At 44.5% G+C, this 19,208-nt stretch overlaps 1 protein-coding gene across 1 annotated transcript; it reads left to right on the top strand.

Annotated features, from left to right (window-relative positions):
- Nucleotides 1-360: 360 nt before the first annotated feature.
- adam12a (ADAM metallopeptidase domain 12a) lies at nt 361-19,180 on the top strand. Its single transcript, XM_089015665.1, has 23 exons — nt 361-718; nt 4,085-4,182; nt 5,073-5,146; nt 8,881-8,959; nt 9,706-9,785; nt 9,849-10,029; nt 10,740-10,805; nt 10,863-10,934; nt 11,141-11,310; nt 11,399-11,483; nt 11,584-11,732; nt 13,533-13,710; nt 13,777-13,866; nt 13,932-14,127; nt 14,198-14,306; nt 14,543-14,741; nt 14,831-14,908; nt 15,557-15,665; nt 15,811-15,946; nt 16,307-16,421; nt 17,109-17,351; nt 17,932-18,074; nt 18,220-19,180. Exons 1-23 carry the CDS (start codon nt 643-645, stop codon nt 18,392-18,394), a joined length of 2,901 nt encoding a protein of 966 aa, XP_088871791.1. The 5' UTR covers nt 361-642; the 3' UTR covers nt 18,395-19,180.
- Nucleotides 19,181-19,208: the final 28 nt, after the last annotated feature.

Here is a 19,208-nt window from a genome sequence, read left to right as displayed (position 1 = left end):
AACTAATTAATAAAAGATATCTTTCCTTGTCATGGTCCTGCTTTCTAATTTATTTATGTATTCATGTATTTATTTATTATGGATGGATGGATTTATTTATTTGTATTTATTTATGTATTTATTCATGTATTTCTTTCTGTATTTTTATTTATTCACTAATTAATTAATTTTTGTTTAGATGTATTTATTTATTTATTCATCCAGTTAGTTAGTTAGTCAGTTAGTTAGTTAGTTATATTTTTGGGTGGGGGGGGGGGGGGGTAGATATTTGTTTGGAGACAGAAACGCCCCTGTATTGTCTTCCCAGCTTCCGGTTTGAAGGGTTTTAGGACCCTGTCGACTTCGTCCTGCACATGGTCAGCCACTCACACAGCTCACCAGACACAAAACCACTTCTTGTCCTTCTCTTTCTTGGGATTTTTTACTTCTGCCACATTTTCACTTGCTTCTACCTACTCGCCGTCATTTTTTCCTCGCAGACTCCCTCACTTCACCCCACGATGCCTCGCTGTCCACGGGATTTCCCTTGCAACTTGCACACGTTGCACGACGTCATTTGATGATGATGAGGATGATCATAACGAGGATGATGCTGAAGATGAAGATGACGTTTCGGCAGCACTGATCTGGACGGGCAGCGCCATGGCTGGTGGCAACTTTGGGATTTGGGCTGCACTCCTAGCGTGTCTATGCGTAAACGCGCGTCACCCTGCGGGAGGTAAGACGTACGTCCGGATGGAACGCGCACGCACGCCGTAACGATGTAATGTGTGCGTGTGCATGTGTGTGCAGCTTTGTCTGAGAGCCATACATGGAAACATGTATGGATGTACAGTACAGTACAAGTCCACGCCACTCCACTCATTGGAGTAATATTAAATTAGTAAGAATCTAAGAGTGATATAATTCATGCAAATATTGTGTTCACTTAAAAAACATTCAGCTTTAAACCATAACATTAAATGAATGCATCTCAATAATGGAGTGAAATAATTAGCAATATTTTGTAACCATCTTCCTCCCATTACTTATACATTCCTGCGGAAAAAAAATGTAATGGGAATTTACCTATAAAATATTGTCACATTTTGGGCAAGAAATACATTTTTGACTATGGGGGATTTGTAGCTTGATGATATGAAAAGAAAATCTGATCTACCAAGGATCTAAGTGCATCTGGATGTGCTTGCTCCCATGCTGCCCCCACAACCTCAATCCCAGAAACCAGCTGAGAGACAATAGTCACAGCAGCTGATTTGACTTCCTTGTTTGATGTCCTTGAGGGTGTAGGCGGCGACACTAGCGAGCGCCTTCATGTGCCCAACAGGGAACATCTTACATCTTCACGCTGTCCCACTCACTCTCGTAATTGATGAAACCTGGGAGTTAATTAAGAGGCAGGCTGTCCATCACCCCTTTGGGTGGTTTTGTTTACACGCTCACGTGGATTTGACACGTCAATGAATTTGTCGAGTTATTTATTTATTTATTTATTTATTTCAGTTTTTGTGTTATTTACTGACTTGTGTATTTATGTACTTCTGTATTTATATGTGTATTTATTTATTTGTGTATTTATTAATGCTTTGGGGGTTTTGTGTTATTTGTTTATTGATGTATTTTTATTTTTTTATTTTTGTAATTTAATTTATTTTTTTATTTTTTTTATTTGTATTTTTATTTTTTTAATATTCTTTTTAATTGTTTGTTTGTTTTGGAGGGTTGGTGTTTATTTATTTATTTATTTATTTATTTATTTGCCTCCCATTTTTTCCCCTTGACCATAAGTTATTTTTACATCTGCATAAGAAATAATGGTTAGCAGGGCTAAGAAATGAGCTCACATTTGGACATCAAAACAATCCTGTATATTCATGAGGCGAAAGGACGTGAAATACTTCTTCACTGATGGTCGTCGTTGAAAACGGATCAAAAGGGTTGTCTTTTTGAGGCTGCCACCATGTGGCTGAAACGAACTTGGCTCCTCAATTTCAGCGTTTCCCTTTTAATGGACGCCAGACGTGCGCTTGCCTTCCAGGGCGGCCGTAAATGAAATCCATCACGGGAAGCGCATTAACATTAACTTTTCGCACAGCTCGCTACCCAGAAGCTGACCATCATCGCTCCGGCTAAGTAAGGCCAGAGAGGAGGGAGGGAGGCGGACGGCGGGGTGTCGACGGTGGTCTTCACCTTTTGTCGTCTGGGACGATATTAAGCTCTCGCTGCGGCCGAAATGACTTTTTGGGCTGCGAGGCCATCCGTCCACCCCTCCAACGGTGATTAAGCCCCACTGGCGTGACAGTGAATGGGTTCATTACGCCAATAGGTGGGGGGTGGCGGTTGGGGGTAATAGAAAACGACCCCGAAAGGCCATTTACCACTAGATGAACACTAGCATTCATCGAGATGTTCAATCATCACACCCTGAAAAGATTCCATTGTGTGACAGAGCCCCCATCCACTACCCCTCAGCCCCGATTGAATCCGATCAGCTATTACCAAGCACGCTAGACCATCCAATTTCACTTTAAGTAGACTGAAAATAATTGTTTATTTACGCCAAATGGTCATTGATGGCGCATACAAAGTTTGGGCATTGCCTACAGTTGCCACAAGATGGCAACCATGCACTCGTTTCTATTAGACAAAGCTATGGCTCGCCCCAATGAAGAAGCCCCTCAGTGCCACCTTTCCATATGCACTCGTAATAATAATAAGTCATCTTTGACAGCCTTTTTTTGCCATTCGCTTTGTTGCAGCAAACAGCAGATAATATAAAGCTCTTGAAGCGTGTCAAAAATGTCTTTGGAAAGTGCGAAAGCTTTGCATGGTATACAAATAAGTGCAAGGGAGGACGCGCTTTCGCTTGTGAATCACAAGGAGGAAATATGCCAAGAATAAAGCGCATGTGGAATAAATTAGGGCATAGTGATGAGTTAAAAGTAAAAGCAAACAAAGACAAGAGCAGCTCCAGAATGATGAACGATGAGGTTTTCTATATATTTTTTTTATTTGGCTGAGAGGATCCCATCCAGGAAAACTTCCCAGAGACAAAACTTTGGCAACAAAACCACGTCCCCATTTTTACGTCGGGTGTCCATATATTTCCACCCAGCCCGTGTTGCAGACGCCATCTTGTATTTTATATTTTGCAGTCTATTCCATCCCCCAAAAAGTCACCTTTTGGCTCACCGGCGTCAAAGCACAAAGCCGCACTTAAGTCGCCATTCGGTCGCGCGGACAAAAGTGTCCACCAACCAGCGCAGATTTATTTAGCTAATATAAAACGGAACAAGGTATCTTTGTGTATAGCGACTGCTATAAAGGGAGCTTATCGCATGGAGAGCCTGGTTTTATTTTATTGAACGCGTCAATTACACCTCCTTTGATTATTTATTTATTTAATGCTGCCGCACCCGGCGAACCGTATTGCTACTCGAAATCTTGATCTTTCTTGCGTTTACGCAGTCCTTTCCCGACTTCGCTTGAGATGAGATGGTATTCCATCCGCTAATGATGCACTTCTCCCGCTGGGTCCACAACGGGGAGGGCGGCTCGGGGGGTTTGCCAAACAGAGACACCATGATGAACTCCAGAGAGAGAGCGAGAGCTGTTTTTTTTTTCTCTCTTCTTCCCGTTGAACAAAGCTCAGTTGCTTCCCAACGTTGGATAATAAGCAGACTCAGCAATTAAAGGGGGCGACTCATGGGAAACTGAAAACTGGCAGAGGATGACGCTGGGTCGACCCCCAAGGCGTAACGGATTATTAGCGAGGAAGGAAAAGTAAAATCATTACGAAAAATGACAGCATGACTAAATTTGCAGTCAGCCATTTGGATTCGATATTATTCAAATAAAGTCTTGCTAAAAGGACACGGTCTGAATATGCAATCGCAAAAGTTGCGCGGAATTTCACCCCCCTAAAAAAACTGAAATACAGTCAAACTTCGGTTTTCGACCATAATCCGTTCCAGAAAACTGTTCAAAAACCGATTTGGTCAAAAACCGAAACATTTCCCAATGTAATGAATGTCTGCTTTTTTAAATCAATATTAAACAATCAAAACATGGGTGTCATCTGCAGGTAGTTGGGCCACTTCCGAGCAGAAACACAACGGGACCACAATCCCTCTCGTGCTCGATGGACGGGACTGGAAACCGATGCACCTGCTTCACTCTCAGGTGAGGCAAAAAATATACAATAAAATACCAAAAATATGTACCATGTGGCAACCATTTTGGGATACGCATATCGATAAACATTGCCCAAAAAATGTCCAGAAGATTGTTAGCCAAGTGTGGTGACATGTCAAGAATGTGTCTCAAATGGTGTCAAAAGTGGGACAAAATAATGTTTTTATGTATTTGTTTATTTATTTTTTTGTGCTGTGGCACTTTTTGGCAATGTGGACTCTGATTGTCACGAGTTTGCAAGGCGTTTGTGGTGGTGGTGGACCCTAAAAATGCAGGCAAGAGGGAGATGCAGGGCGTAATTGACAAATTGTACTAAAGTCATCAGAACAAAAAGGTCCAAAGTAGCAAACAAAACCATGAGTAAAACATGACAAGACGAAACAAACTTGACCCATCCCTGAATGGTCATGCTGGTATTCCTTTTAACTGCCACTGATTAAAATGACTGACGTGTTTGCAGCTGCAAGCGGGGCCCGACAGTGACCCCCCCCCCACTTTGGTCACAAACCGAAACCTGACACTCATTTCCGATAAAGCAGAGGCAAGTTAGCGTCGCTTTGCTGTCAGTGCCGGCATGTGTGGTGGTTGGTTCCTGGTCAACTGTGATAAAAAGAAGCGCTCTGGGTTAATTCATCCAACACCCCCAGCCACCCCCAACGCCCCCCAGTGCCTTTATCGCCCCTCTATTGCGCCGGTGCCGTCAAGTGGAAGTGGAAGCAGGACACTGGAGATTCCGGATGAAATTCATGCGCAAGCTGTCGGCATGCTGGGTGGGGCGGGGGGGTCATTATGTTTGTGGCTTGGTTTATTTATTACTTTTGACACCAATTGGGACATTTTGCTTGTTGTATTGAGACACAATTCAAATTCCTTTGCAGAATCACCCGACTTCCTTGAAGCTGCTGATTGAGGTGGAAGGCCAGCAGCTGCTTTTGCGCCTACGCAAAAACGAGTAAGTTGCTACACCCGGATATCGCCCCCCCCCCCCCCCTTAAAAAAATGACACAAATATGATATTATCCCGGTCAAAGTTAGCATCGCATCCGCTCAATGTTGCTAGCAGGCCTTTTTAGTGATCATTCAGAGGTGACGGTTGGAGTGTTTTCAGTGAAACAAAACAACCAGAAAAAAAGTATGTGACTTTCAATGAAATTTTTTCACCGCCCGCCCCCCCCTCGCCCCAAACACCCGCACTTCACCCCCCCAACCCTCTAGCTGATGATGTCTGTATTTGGACATCTGGAGTTCATCAGAGCCGAGTCACCGGCGCACCAGACCAGCTCATAACAGCGCAGCAGGTTTGCAGCAGGATATAGAAAAACTCCCGAGTTTATTATTCAAATAACTAAGACGATATGGGAAATGGAAGAAATAATATGGAAGTCATATTTTTTAAAAACAAATCTTGGAAGGGATTTATTAGCAATCGTGATGGATTTAGGTTAGCATATTGCTAACTCTGCTTGTCAGGAGACGCCATTTGTTTCATTGACATTTGGAAAGTGTCTACCAGACGTCTGGCCCTTGACATTAAGACGGGCGGAGGCTGAAGATTTGGGGGTGGGTGGGTGAGGGGGCTAAAAGGTCACTCGGAGCCTGGGGCGAGCACGTCAAAGTGCCCCTCCGAAAACAGACGGGCGAGGAAGGATGGCTGCCTGAAGGCGGAAATGGGAACAATCCAAGAACAATCTTGTTCAGTGGAACAACGCTTATCGGATATTTGTTCCCGTCTTTTTTTTCCCTTCGCATTGGTTAATTCAGGATGGATTTATTTGATGAAACAACCATCTAATTAAAAGAATTGTAAGCCAGATGAATGAATCGAGGCCCATCCGTCCTCTTGAGAAATGTGTCCGTTATGTAACGCCATTTGAAAGCACTCCAGGCACTCATCGTCCAATTTCAAGCCTTCAAATGATTGTTTTAATTTTTTTCGTCGGCTTATGACTACTTTTTTTTCACTAAAGTGAATATGAGCTTCTTTAATGGCAAATATCTGTAATATATAGTCCAGGGTTACTTTTACCCAAACTTTCTGTCAGAATGACAATTGGATTGGATTAGCCGTTATCAGTCCAGCAGTGGAGAAATTGACATTTCACAGCAGCAAAGTGAAGAGGAAAGGAAAGGAAGAAGTAACAAAACAAAATACAGGAGCTGCTGTAAAGGCAGCCAATCTCGCGGCGCCATCTTGAAGTCAAAAAAAACAAAACAAAAACTTAATAACAAATAATATGACAACACAAACACACAGAGATTCAATTTTAAGCACTTTTTCTGAACCCTCTTTGTTGCATGAAGCAGTTCTAGATGAAAAAGAAGAGGCTCAAAGCGTAATTTTCACCAATGGGTTAGGAACGTCATGGTGAAATGTCCACGTCTGCTACAAGCTAAATGTTGAAAGCAAATTTCAAAGTAATAGCATCCATTGACGAAAAGAGATTGTCTCACATTTCCTGTCGTAAATCCGCTTCAATCCCAAACCGCGACAGTTCCACATACGCACCGGCACTCTGCTACGAAAATGCTGCCTGTTACAGGCACAAAAAAAGCACAATCGCCCCAGAGCTGTCCAGCTATAACAGTCAAATGGAACCGACATCATCACAATCAAAAACGGTGCTGGAATATTCATACTGCACAGTCTCCTACTCAGGCGCCATTTTGGACTTCTTCAATGCTATGATAAGGATGACTTGGAGCTCCTATGAGACTTTTATGGGGCCCGATACAGCTCCACAAGGTCATAACCATTACCCCCGACACTTTGTGTGCGTCTCTTCACGTCATCCTCGAGTGTATTTGTTGTCGCTTCTCTCCCAATTCCAATCATTTAATCCCTTTGTTGAGGGCTGGTGATGGTGGGGTATTCATCATCGCCAGGCACCGTAATTGGGATCCCTCGAGTCATCCGTCGTTGGCGGACGTCGCACGGAGATGCCACTTAATTGATTTCCGGGGATGTGAAAGGGGTGGGGGCACGCCTGGGCTTTGGCGCATCAATCTTCAGGTGACTGTCACCGCGATAATTGCATCGCCTCGGAAACTAATGGCTATCGCATCTGACCATCTTTTCGGTTCCGCCGTGCAAGGTGTGACGAATATTAATGAAGCCCGGGTAATAAAGGGAGATGGTTCACAAAGGTGGCGACGTCAACGGATCCCGCGTCATTTTCGGCGCCTGCCTGAAAGTAATCGTCCAGTGGGCGGTTAGCAAGGTGGAATTCCGGGAGTTACTGTAAAAATGTCAGCATCTGAGTCGTCGTTGGGAATAGTCTGCTCTACTTGGCACTGATGTCAGACTCTTGACCCGCTTCTGGAAAAAGGATTCAAACCCCGACAACCCCCTCCACCCCCCGCCGCCATTCACAATTTTTTTTTTCCAAACTTAGTACGTTTCCTGGTGAATCTCTCCAATAGCTTTTATTGCACTAATTGTCCTCCCAAGATTGACTTTTATGGCTCAAGTCACTTTTGAAATGATTCCATCCGCCCGGCGTCGTTCCATTTGATCCGCACTGGGATTTTTACGCGCCCGATTCCTCTCGCATTTGTCACAATTACCTCGAGGAATGTCGTCAAGAGGTTCGCGCCGTTTTTTTTTATGCTGTCTGGATGAAATGTCACACGCATCCGCGGAAACGAGACAGGAACGAGTATTTCCACAACGCTGACAAAAGACTGACTGGCGCTTTTGCCTGGTCGGGTTATCAAAGCAGCTCAGAGAGTGGCAGGAAAGGGATTGAATTTGCCATTCCTGGATGCCAAATCTTGCCTTTTGTCACCCCCTGCAAATCGCAATCCCTTTTTCAAGTCCCGCTGCTTCCATTTATTTTGTTGATTTCCTGCAGTGGCAAGATTATAAAAGTGAAAATGCATCTCTGCCGAACCACAGGCTCACTTTTTCTATCATGAAATGATTAAAAACATATTATTTTGTCATTTTTGTTGATCCCACTTGCGCAATTGATTTTTGCGTACACTCCTTATCTCATTCACTGCCAGACGATGTGCAAAAATGTGTCCACTCCAGTGCCAGGGTTTTTGTCATTGTCACTCAAATTCCAGGACCCACATAACATTGAGTTTTAGGACTATTTAAGCACTCAAAACAGCGTTACAAACCTTAGACTGTCTTCTCTCATCAGAAAAATAGAGTTAATTCTTAAATTATATGGGTCTGGAGTTATATGAACTTGAAATGAGGGTGGCTGTCCAAAATACAATACAAATTGGTTTACATAGCGCTTTAACAACCGTGGAAGCTTGAACACAGCGTTAACATGTAAAAAAAGGAAATTCTACACCCTTGTGGAAGGGAAAAAATATTACCAGATATCTGGCCAGCGCTTAATCAGCACCCAAGCATGAAAAAAAAAAAACCCGAACTACAGTAAAGTCTCGTTATATCGATATCGGATATATCGATAGTCCCGGTTATATCGATACTATTTCTATGCACGCACGGAGAAAATTACATGCAAACAGGGTCGGATATATCGATAGTCCCGGTTATATCGATATTTTTCAGACTCCCTTGAATATCGATATAACGAGACTTTACTGTATTTCTACGTCATATTTTCAATTCCCGAATAAATTCTGGAATGGCAGTGAATGATTTATGGTCATAGTCAAATGCTTTCTTGTGTTTTATTTAATGTTATTTATTTTTTTTCATATCAGGGGTCTGTTTGCGAGTGGCTACAAAGAAACGCATTACCTACCTGATGGCACTGCGGTCACAGGCTCACACAACTCTATGGTATGGAATTTTTTTGGCATCCTTTTATTTTTAAATGTTTTTTTTTCGTATTTCCACTCTGCTATAAGATTATAAATGACTGAAAAAAGAGGGAAATTGTCACTTTCTGCTCTCACGAAATTCATAATTGATGAATGGGGGAGAAGTCAGATCAGGTCCGAAGCAAATTGCACTTTTTTTCGGGGTGTAGAGGGGGGTTTAATTCATAATAGATAGACTGAAAAGAATTTTGCTGTAGTGAAAGTGTCGAATTGAAGACTAAGTGTGCCTGAAAAGTCCAAGGGGATGAAATATTCAACGGCTCTTCTTGTTCCCGTTAAATCACACATGCTCAGCTTTTCATTTCAAAAACAGCTGTCAGCCGGCATCGTTGCATTCTCCTACTGCGCCTCAAAACCGACGTGGAGCTTCAAGAACTGCTCTCGTCAACATTTGCCGGCTCGGCTTTCAAACTCAGGTTATGGGGTGTCAATTACAGAGTTTGTTTTGAAGCCTCGTTCAAATTCGGGTGTTGCTTTCAGGTGCAAAGCAAAGGCGAGGGATTTCTAAATATTGTTCCAAGACATTGTCTGGATTTCAAAATAAGGTTTCTAGTAAGCTCTCTGTTTGTATTGGTCAATCACCATAGAGATGACGTCCTGATTCTTCTGTAGGAAATGTTTTGGTTGTTTTTTTTCCATTTGATGATGAGGATGTCCGCGATACATTGATGGAAACAATTGTGCGTTTTTTGGCGTTCACCCCAGGCGCACTGCTACTACCACGGCGAAGTGGAACGTTATCCAGATTCGGATGTCACCCTCAGCACCTGTAACTCCACACTCAAGTGAGTCCGCCATGGTGGCTGCCTGAAGATTTTCAACTGCTTTAAACACCCGTGTGCGCACAGGGGGTTGATATCTGTGAATGGAAAATCATACGTGATTGAGCCAATGGCCCAGGGCACCCACGGAACTCACCGGGTCTACTCAACGCAACACTTCCGCTTGGCAAGCGGCACTTGTGGGCATCAGTCTAACACGTCCAAACCTGTCGCACTGCTTGACCCATTCAAGTCCTTCAGCACCAGGGTGAGGATTACTCATTTTTTATTTTGGGAATTATTCACTTTTGAAAAGTACCTTGACCCCTGACCCCGATGTGACGCCTCACCAAATGCAGAAAAAATGTGCTTTGTAGATTCTGCAAATTATTCAAGGGTCTGTATTTTATATTTGATCACCCTGTCGCTTGTTTGAATTATTCACCTGAGCTATCCGACTGATCTCATGGCGGCCATTAGGCCTTCGCACGAGAACAAAAAGCTGCAGGAATGATGCTAAACGCTGACGTTAGCACTGCAAGAGGACTCACGCGACCCCCATCCCCTCCAGCTCTCCCTCTCCCACAAGTCTGGGACTTTCCGCCCCCCCCCACTCGCCACCCCTAAAAATTGTTCTCCGTCTTTTGTAAATCATTCCCTGGATGCTTGCTTGCTTGCTTCTCGGGATGCAGGCCAAACATATGGCGCTTCAAAAACACTTGACTGTCTTGCACAATTTTCCCGTTTTCTTATGGCACAAAACAATTACGTGCCTGTGGGGGGGTTGACAAGGATCTAACAATAAACACAGATCGTTATTTTCCTCTAGGTGGCCAGGAATTGGAGTTTTGTTTCGATTAAATCACAACTAGAAACTCGTTTACTGACATGGGTGTCACTCACCAAGGTCACACATACGACAGTAGAACGGAATGATGGCAACCCGAAACAAACGTCGTCTCCATTTCTCTGTCGCAGCACAAGCGTCACATCCAAAGTACCACCAAATACGTGGAGCTGATCATCGTGGCCGACAACCGCGAGGTAAGGCCAGCCGTCGCCTTCGCCGTCGTCTCTTTTGACTCAAATGCCCGCCCTCAGTTTCAGAAGCAAGGCAAGGACCCGGAGAAAGTCAAGCAGCGGCTGGCCGAGATTGCCAATTACGTCGACAAGGTAACCGACCCATCGGTTGAGCCTTAGACGAGCCTTTATTAGTCTCGGAAAGTGATGAAAGGAAGAAGTAGAAAAACCAAAATTCAGGAGCTGCTGTGAAGGCAGCCCCACTCATCACGTAAATCCGCTTCAATTCCAAGCAGCGACCGTTCCACATATCCATCAATGCTCGTCCTTTCTCATCCCTTTTCTCATCCCCCGATCAGTTCTACAGGGCCTTGAATATCCGCGTGGCCCTAGTGGGCCTGGAGGTCTGGAGCGACGTCGACAAGTGTCCAGTCACGCAGGACCCCTTCACTACCCTGCACGAGTTCCTGGACTGGAGGAAAGTCAAGCTGCTCCCTCGGAAGCCCCACGACAACGCACAGCTCATCAGGTGGGGTTCACCATTGCATCTGCCAGTCATACATAGATTGCGTCTTAGAATGAGTGGAAAACGGTCTCATGATCAACCCCCCCATCAGCGGGGTGTACTTCCAGGGCACCACCATCGGCATGGCGCCCATCATGAGCATGTGCACGGCGGAGCAGTCCGGGGGAATCGTCATGGTACATTGTTTTATATGTAAATATTATCAATATTTATATTCAAGTATTCTCCTCATTTTGTATATACCTCATTTTGTGTGACCCGCCGCTTGCTTTTCAGGATCATTCCGACAACCCCCTGGGTGCCGCCGTTACGCTGGCCCACGAGCTGGGCCATAATTTCGGAATGAACCACGACACGCCCGAGCGGGGGTGCGGCTGCCGGCTGACGGCGGAGCGCGGCGGTTGCATCATGACTCCTTCCACCGGGTGAGCGTCGCGACTCTGCACTCTCAAATTATTATTATTATTATTTATTTATTTATTTATTTATTTTTTGCACGGCAGCCATCTTTCACCAAATATTTTTTTTATTTGAAGAACAATTTAAAAGGTCAATAAAATACAATTAAAATACAATAAAATAAAACATGTAAAATAAAATACAATAAAAAGACAAAAAACAAAATACAATTAAATACAATTACATAAAATTAAATGGCATCATGTTACATTAAATTACATTACATTAATAATTAAATTAAATTAAATAAGGAAATTAAATTAAATAATATTAAAAATGTAAAGTAAAATACAATAAAAATACAATAAATAAAATACAATAAATTACAACTAAGTGAAATTACATGTCATGACATTAAATTACAGTAATGTAAATTAAATTAAATTAATGTCCACCCCCCCCAAAAAATTGTCTTATTCCTCCGTTCACTTTTCCCTCGTTCTAAGCCAGTTGCTATTCTTTGACATGCATTCAAATTTAATGTTGAAAAAAAACAAACTCTGCTGTGACTGATAAATACTTAAGCACCCGCGCCGCCGTCCCACCCCCCTAAACCGTCTTGTTCCACACTTTTTCTTCCAAGTTGGCGGCTTTTGAATATTTGAAGCTTCCGTTATTTGCCTCTCCAAATACGGCGCCGTGCACGGAGAGCTAAGATAGAACTAATCATGGACATACAATTAAGACGTGAATATTGAGCGTTGTTTGGCGTGCAAATAATCCATATTCCTCCGTGTTGCCGAGTGCACTTTATAATCCGGCTATCCCCTCTTTGCCCCCCCCCCCCCTTTCAACGCCTCCCACACACACACACTCCTTCCAGTTGAATATCTTAAAAAGGCCACGAGGATTAGCACGCTGTGAATTGTCAACGTTAGAGTGTGTTCGTCGAAAGATGAATTCCTGACTGCGTACATGCTATATGCACGCTGTTGATGATTGATGATCATCTTCCCGTGCTTAGAAATTGTTTTCACTTCGGAGTCCGGAGGGGGATTTATGGGTAATTAAATATTTGATTACGCTGCCTTTTAATTCTCCTATCGTGGGCGTGAGTCATCTCTTGTCAGGAGAAATATGACATTTTTATTTTCTTAACTCATTCACTGCCATTCACAAATATATTTGAGCGTTGAAAATAGGACATAGAGTGCCATTCCCGATTTTTTTTTTCCGGTTTTGTTTTTTCATGCTTTGGTGCCGATAAAGCAATGGTTTTCCTAAAGGGGGCAGCATTTGCTTTTTGTCCATGTTAGCACTTTGTTCCAGCTTCGGTTGTTGTTAAAGCGCTATATAAACCAATACTGTATGTATGTATTGCATTGTATTTTTGACCCCCACCCTCATTTCAAGCTCATATAACTCCAGACACATATAATTGATTTTTTTCCTGATGAAAGAAAAGATTCTAAGGTTTCTTACGCTACAATGAATGTTCATGTCATCCTAAAACGGAATATTCTGTGGGTCCTGGAATTCGAGTGACAATGCCAAAAACCCTGGCACTGGAGTGGACACATTTTTGCGCATGGTCTGGCAGTGAAGGAGTTAATGACAAAATTCTCGGAGGGCTCTTCTTTATCTCTTGATCCCATCACACAGACGTCATTCGAGGAGGAGTTGGATCAAGAAACTCCGAGGCGGGCGTGGACGTGCGTTCGCATCCAGGAATAATATGAAACGCACTCCGTCATGCACGGCAAAATGGAGTTTGACTAAAAACCTTTTTGACACCACGCCGCCCCCCCATTTTTACACCCGCACAGGTTTCCCTTCCCGACTGTATTCAGCAGCTGCAGCAAGAAAGACCTGGCAACCAGTTTGGACAAGGGGGTGGGCATGTGTCTTTTCAACATGCCCGAGGTCAAGGTGCTCTACGGCGGGCAGAAGTGCGGCAACGGCTACGTGGAAGAGGGCGAGGAGTGCGATTGCGGTGAACCCGAGGTGTGATTTAGGGTCGGGGGGTCACCTAAAATGGGAATCAGAACAAGTCATGCGTTTTGCGGCCAGGAATGCCTGAACCCCTGCTGCAACGCCACCACCTGCACCCTGAAGGGGGACGCCGTGTGCGCCCACGGCCAGTGTTGCCACGACTGTCGGGTATGGCGCCCGTCGCCCACAGCCCGTCCATTCATTTGGTCTCATTCGAACGTTTCATTCCAAAGCTGAAACCAGCGGGAACTCCGTGCCGCGATTCGGGCAACTCGTGCGACCTCCCCGAGTTCTGCACAGGCGGTGGGCCGCATTGCCCCCCCAACGTCTACCTGCACGACGGGCACGCCTGCCGCGGCGCCGACGGCTATTGCTACAACGGCGTGTGTCAGACGCACGAGCAGCAGTGCGTGACGCTGTGGGGTCCGGGTAAGTCCACCCCCCCTCCCCCAACCCACCCATTTGCCGCTTCCTCACGTGACTTTTTTCTCTTCGCTAGGGGCCAAAGCCGCGCCCGGGATCTGCTTCCAGAGAGTCAACTCGGCAGGCGATCCTTACGGCAACTGCGGCAAAGACGCCAAAGGATCCTTTGCCAAATGTGATGCCGGGTAAACCACTAGACACCGCTTACAACAACGAGGCGTTCTAAAGTGGCCATGCTAGCTTGAAACTGAAGCTAAAAAATGGATGTCACTCCTTCTAGAGTGACGTATGCACTTATGGTCGACAATGAGGCACTCCAAAGCATCCATGTTCCTGTTGTGTTTATTATTTTGCTTTTTGTTGACTATTATGTGTAGTGCTGCACAAATGAGGATATATTGTATTGTATTGTATTTTGCAGGGACGCCCAGTGCGGGAAAGTTCAATGCCAAGGGGGGGCCAATCGCCCGGTCATCGGCACCAACGCCGTCTCCATAGAAACCAACATCCCCTTGCAAGAAGGGGGCCGAATCCTCTGCCGCGGCACGCACGTCTACCTGGGCGACGACATGCCAGATCCAGGCCTAGTGTTGACGGGGACCAAGTGTGGAGATGGAATGGTGACGACCCCCCTCCCCCACTTTAAAAAAAAGCCTCCTAGACCCCCATGATACATTTTGTCATTGTTTTCAAATGTGTCGTCCTTTAGATGTGCCTGAACCGCCGTTGCCAGAACGTCAGCGTTTTTGGGGTGCACGAATGCGCCTCCAAGTGCAACGGGCGAGGGGTGAGTGCGCCGCGATGTCATCCGCTCGCCATCCAAACCCCCCCAAAAAACTTTATTTGCATCCATACAATTCCACAAACCCTAACACGTCCCCATCACCATTTTAGTTCGCCTCAATGTCAATCAATTGCATTTGAAAGTATCCTGCCGTCTATTGTTTACTAACCTACAGACCCCCCCCGTCCTCAACCGCCATGATGGCTTTACTTGAGTGCCCACCTGCACTTTTTTTCTTTTTTTCTCTCTCAGGAGTCATTAAAGAGTCGCACACTCAATCATCCAGGACGCCAAAAGCAACCCACTCAATTAAGCTTAATGGTTTCACTTATGATTAGCCACCCAAAGCTGTTCATCAAAGTCTCGGGGCGGTCGTCCTTGTGCCCCCCACCACCAACACGCCCCTATCCCTTTTTCCCCACCACACAAACACACAACAAAAAGGGGGGAGGGATGTGTGTGTGTGATTAACTCATTCACTGCCAGACATGCAAAAATGTGTCCACTCCAAGAAAAAACATCGCCAGAGGCCATGGCCAACGCTTTATCGGCAACCATGCATGAAAAAAAATGCCGCTCTACATCATACTTTCAATTCCCGAATAAATTCATAAATGGGAGTGAATGAGTTAAATGCGGCATCTTTGGCAGGTGTGCAACAATCAGAAGAATTGTCACTGCGAGGCGCACCGTGCACCCCCTTTCTGCAACGCGTCCGGTTTCGGAGGCAGCGTGGATAGCGGTCCCATCCGACTAGCAGGTAATTTCACCAAAGATTGCGTTGATCTCGCTTCACTCTCTTTAATAATAATAATATTATACATTTCATTTGAAGCGCCTTTCAAAGCTCCCAAGGACACTTTACACCCCCCTTTTACCCCCTTTCTCCCCCACTCTGAGAACAGATGGTACCCGCGTGACGGTGGGTGTCATGGCGGTGCTCCTCACACTCATGGCCGCCGCTGCGGTGGTGTGCATCAAACGGAAAAGTCTGCGGGGGGTGCTCTCCGGCGTCAAGAAGGCCCCGACGGACAAGCTCAGGTTATTTTTCAGTTTTTAAATGCTTTTCATCGTGTATTTTACTCATTCACTGTCATTCAGCTGTTGTTAGAACGCTATCTCAACCAATATGTATGGATTGCATTGTATTTTGGACAGTCGCCCTTATTTCAAGCTCATATAATTCCAGACGGATATAATTTAGGAATTGACTCATTCTTTCTGATGAAAGAAGAGAATCTTGGGTTTCTAACACTGTATTAAATGTTTATGTAGTCCTAAAACTCAATATTCTGTGGGTTCTGGAATTTGAATGACAATGACAAAAACCCTGGCATTGGAACGGACACATTTTTGCACATCATCTGGCAGTGAATGAGTTAATAGGTGTTTTTCCCACAGGTCTGTAAGCGCCTCGACGGGCACGGCATCCACTCCCAAGCGGCATCAATCAGCGAGCGTGGCGTCGCCATCCCGACCGGCGCCTCCTCCGCCCGCCAACACCAACGTTTTCAAGGTAGCGTGATTCCACATTTTAGCATTAGCGGATGAAAATCTGTGATATAGCGACAAAATGTGTCCGATGTTGTATATTGCGACACCACAATGTTAACGGCTAGTCCCATTGCGGGACTTGACTCAACCTAACTGCACAAAAGGGCGGACCCCCCCCCCCCCCCCCCCCCCACACACAAACACCCCCACCCATCATTGCCTCCTCCAGCTGCTGCACATTAGTCTGGTTTGAATCATGTGGTTCTGGTCGTGAAGCTTTTCCAGAAATTGTTTGATGTGGTGTGCGGTGCAGGTGAGGTCATCCTGCTCTTCCTCCATTGGGGGGGGGGGGCTCCATATGAGCTCATGTGTACGCTTCCAACATCTGCTCTAAACACCAAGCGCTCATGTTTTGGCTTGTTTTTACCAATGCGGGGGGTCCGTTTCTCTGTGGTCCACCTCCGATATGGTCCTGCTTAGACGGCTGGGGACTGCTTAGCGATGGCCCACTTACAAATAACACCACACGGGGAGAATGTGTTTTCAACATGGCACACATGATCAGGAACCAAGTAGACCTATTTTTTCTCCTTAGGAAGTCCTGCCTAGATGGATGGGAGGGGGGTCTCCCGAAATGAGACCAAATATTTGGTTTTGGGTGTGTTTCTGACCTACCTGGATTGTTAACAATTCTCCATCTTCACCACAGCCGACTCATCGCAGACCACAGACGCAGCTTGCGCCGCCGCCGCCGCCATACCCGTCGCATAGCCTGCGCCGCTTGCCTCAATGCCAGCCTCTCTCGCTCAGCGCGTCGCTGGGCGCGGCGACGGCGGCGGGGGCAACGCCGCCTCCTCCTCGTCTTCATCTTCATCCTCACGTCCATGTGACGATGGCCGGAAGGACAGCTGTGACGTTGGCCGGCGCTCCACGCCTAAACGGGTGCAGGATGGTGAGCATCCAGAAATGTTTTATGAAGTCAATTAGAAATACCTAATAGCCGAATTTTGGGTTATATTTTGAATGCCCATTCATTACAGGAAAAATGCATCAATTAATTTAATTTTAATGGTAAACAAATAATACTTTTAATTGTTTTTGTAACTGTAACTGCCATTTGTTTCATAACAATGTATTAAAAATAATCATATATTGGTAATACCCCTGGAATAAACCAAAGTAATATTTCCGAATTACTGGACAGTTCTCAGTACTACCTTGCATAAATCAAAATAAACAGAAAAATTCATTGCTATGCTTTGCTTTCTATTTTTGAACGATAAAATGATGCAAATACAATGAATTTAAAAACAATAAAAATGGAAAATAAATTAATCGATACAAAAATGTGTACATAAAAATAATAAAAATATTTTATCAATTATTACTGGCGTGTACCTCATGACTAATCCCGTTTTTAAACATTTCTATATAAATAACAAATAAATAAATACAAATACAGTCATCCCTTTTTGACTTGTTAACTAACATCGCCCTCCTGTGGTGATTTCATGCTATTGCACTTATATCAGGAAAAGGAGCGGCCTTGCCCCCCTCAGAAGCCCCTGCCTGCTGACCCACGGACTTCTCACGCCATACTTGGACCAAGACCAGGATCTGGACCTGCACCCAGACCCGAACTTGGACCCAAACCTGTACGTCCCCAGCCGACAAAGTGAGTCTCCCCCCAAAAAAATATCTATTTTTTTTTTCATATGATCTGAACTTGCAAAAAAATCAATTGTTTTCCCACCATCTTGCAGTATCTCAACTAAATGACACATTCAATTCAGTATCATATTAGTTTTTATTTTGGTCAGAAATGTGTCCGAGCATCCCGCCACGCTACCCAAGCCCCGCGTGATGGGCAACGTCAAGTCGGCAGATGATGACGTTGGCGCAGCAGCGGTGGAATCGTTTGCACTTGCAACCGCCTTCAAAATGGCGGCGGTGACATGCCTCCTTGGTGCTAAGAGTTCAGGTACATGCGAGTGAATTATTTATCGGAATCGCTATTTATTGATGGCCACTTAGTGCAATGTGCCAGGCACTTTTATTGTTTTTACTTCGGGAGCCGAGAATTACAGCCATGCTGTCTTGTTTTTGTAACCTCATTTACATGTTATGAAAACAGGAAATAGTTGCATTGGCCATTTTGTGAGCATCATTCTTTGTTTTTTTTTTTTTAGGTTAGAACAAACTACACATTAATTTCAATTCATCTCAATGGGCACATTTTTTTTAGCTGGAGGCTAAACAATTTTTTACTGTCTTTTTTCACTATGCAGAATTCTTGTTTTTTATGTCAGGAAGTTTATTATTTTATTATTTCGTGCAATGCTAAACTAAACTTGAAGTTAGCGTATGACTGCAAATGACGTCTCTGCTTTGAACTGCGACACCTGCTAAAATGTTATTTTGTCATATCATTTGCAAACATTTGACATCATTTGATCGTTTCTTCTTGGCGTATGGTTTTTAGTTAAAACACATGCAAAAAAACAGAAATAAGTCCAAAATGGAACTCAACTTTTGTTACTTTTGAGGACCATGCACTAGTTTTACTGCAAACAAAAAACATGTCTGTGTGCTGGGAAGCACCGTGTGCGAATGTGTATTGCAGGTGACCATGTTTTTATATGCCAAATGTTTGATACATCCCATGTGCAGTAAACACTGTCCGAAGGGTCCTTCTCTCCACGTCTATTCATTTTTGTTGCACTATTTTTACGACCAAAAAAACAAAATTATGTGAGAAAAAGTTAACTGGCTCCAGTACAAGTCAATCTGGTAGCTTTTTTCCAATGAC

The sequence above is a fragment of the Hippocampus bargibanti genome, linkage group LG15, assembly GCF_051943395.1.
Source record: "Hippocampus bargibanti isolate YZ-2025 linkage group LG15, ASM5194339v1, whole genome shotgun sequence".
In the NCBI taxonomy this organism is placed as follows: Eukaryota; Metazoa; Chordata; class Actinopteri; order Syngnathiformes; family Syngnathidae; genus Hippocampus; species Hippocampus bargibanti.
The sequence above is the reverse complement of the archived record's forward strand: the minus strand, read 5'-3'. Positions and strand labels throughout refer to the sequence as shown.

What these genes read in the sequence shown, in the direction of transcription:
- adam12a (XM_089015665.1), top strand. Translation starts at nt 643, where the DNA reads ATGGCTGGTGGCAACTTTGGGATTTGGGCTGCACTCCTAGCGTGTCTA. An exon ending in CGCGCGTCACCCTGCGGGAG is followed by an intron (nt 719 to 4,084) that starts GTAAGACGTACG and finishes TGTCATCTGCAG; the next exon opens with GTAGTTGGGCCACTTCCGAG. An exon ending in TGCACCTGCTTCACTCTCAG is followed by an intron (nt 4,183 to 5,072) that starts GTGAGGCAAAAA and finishes ATTCCTTTGCAG; the next exon opens with AATCACCCGACTTCCTTGAA.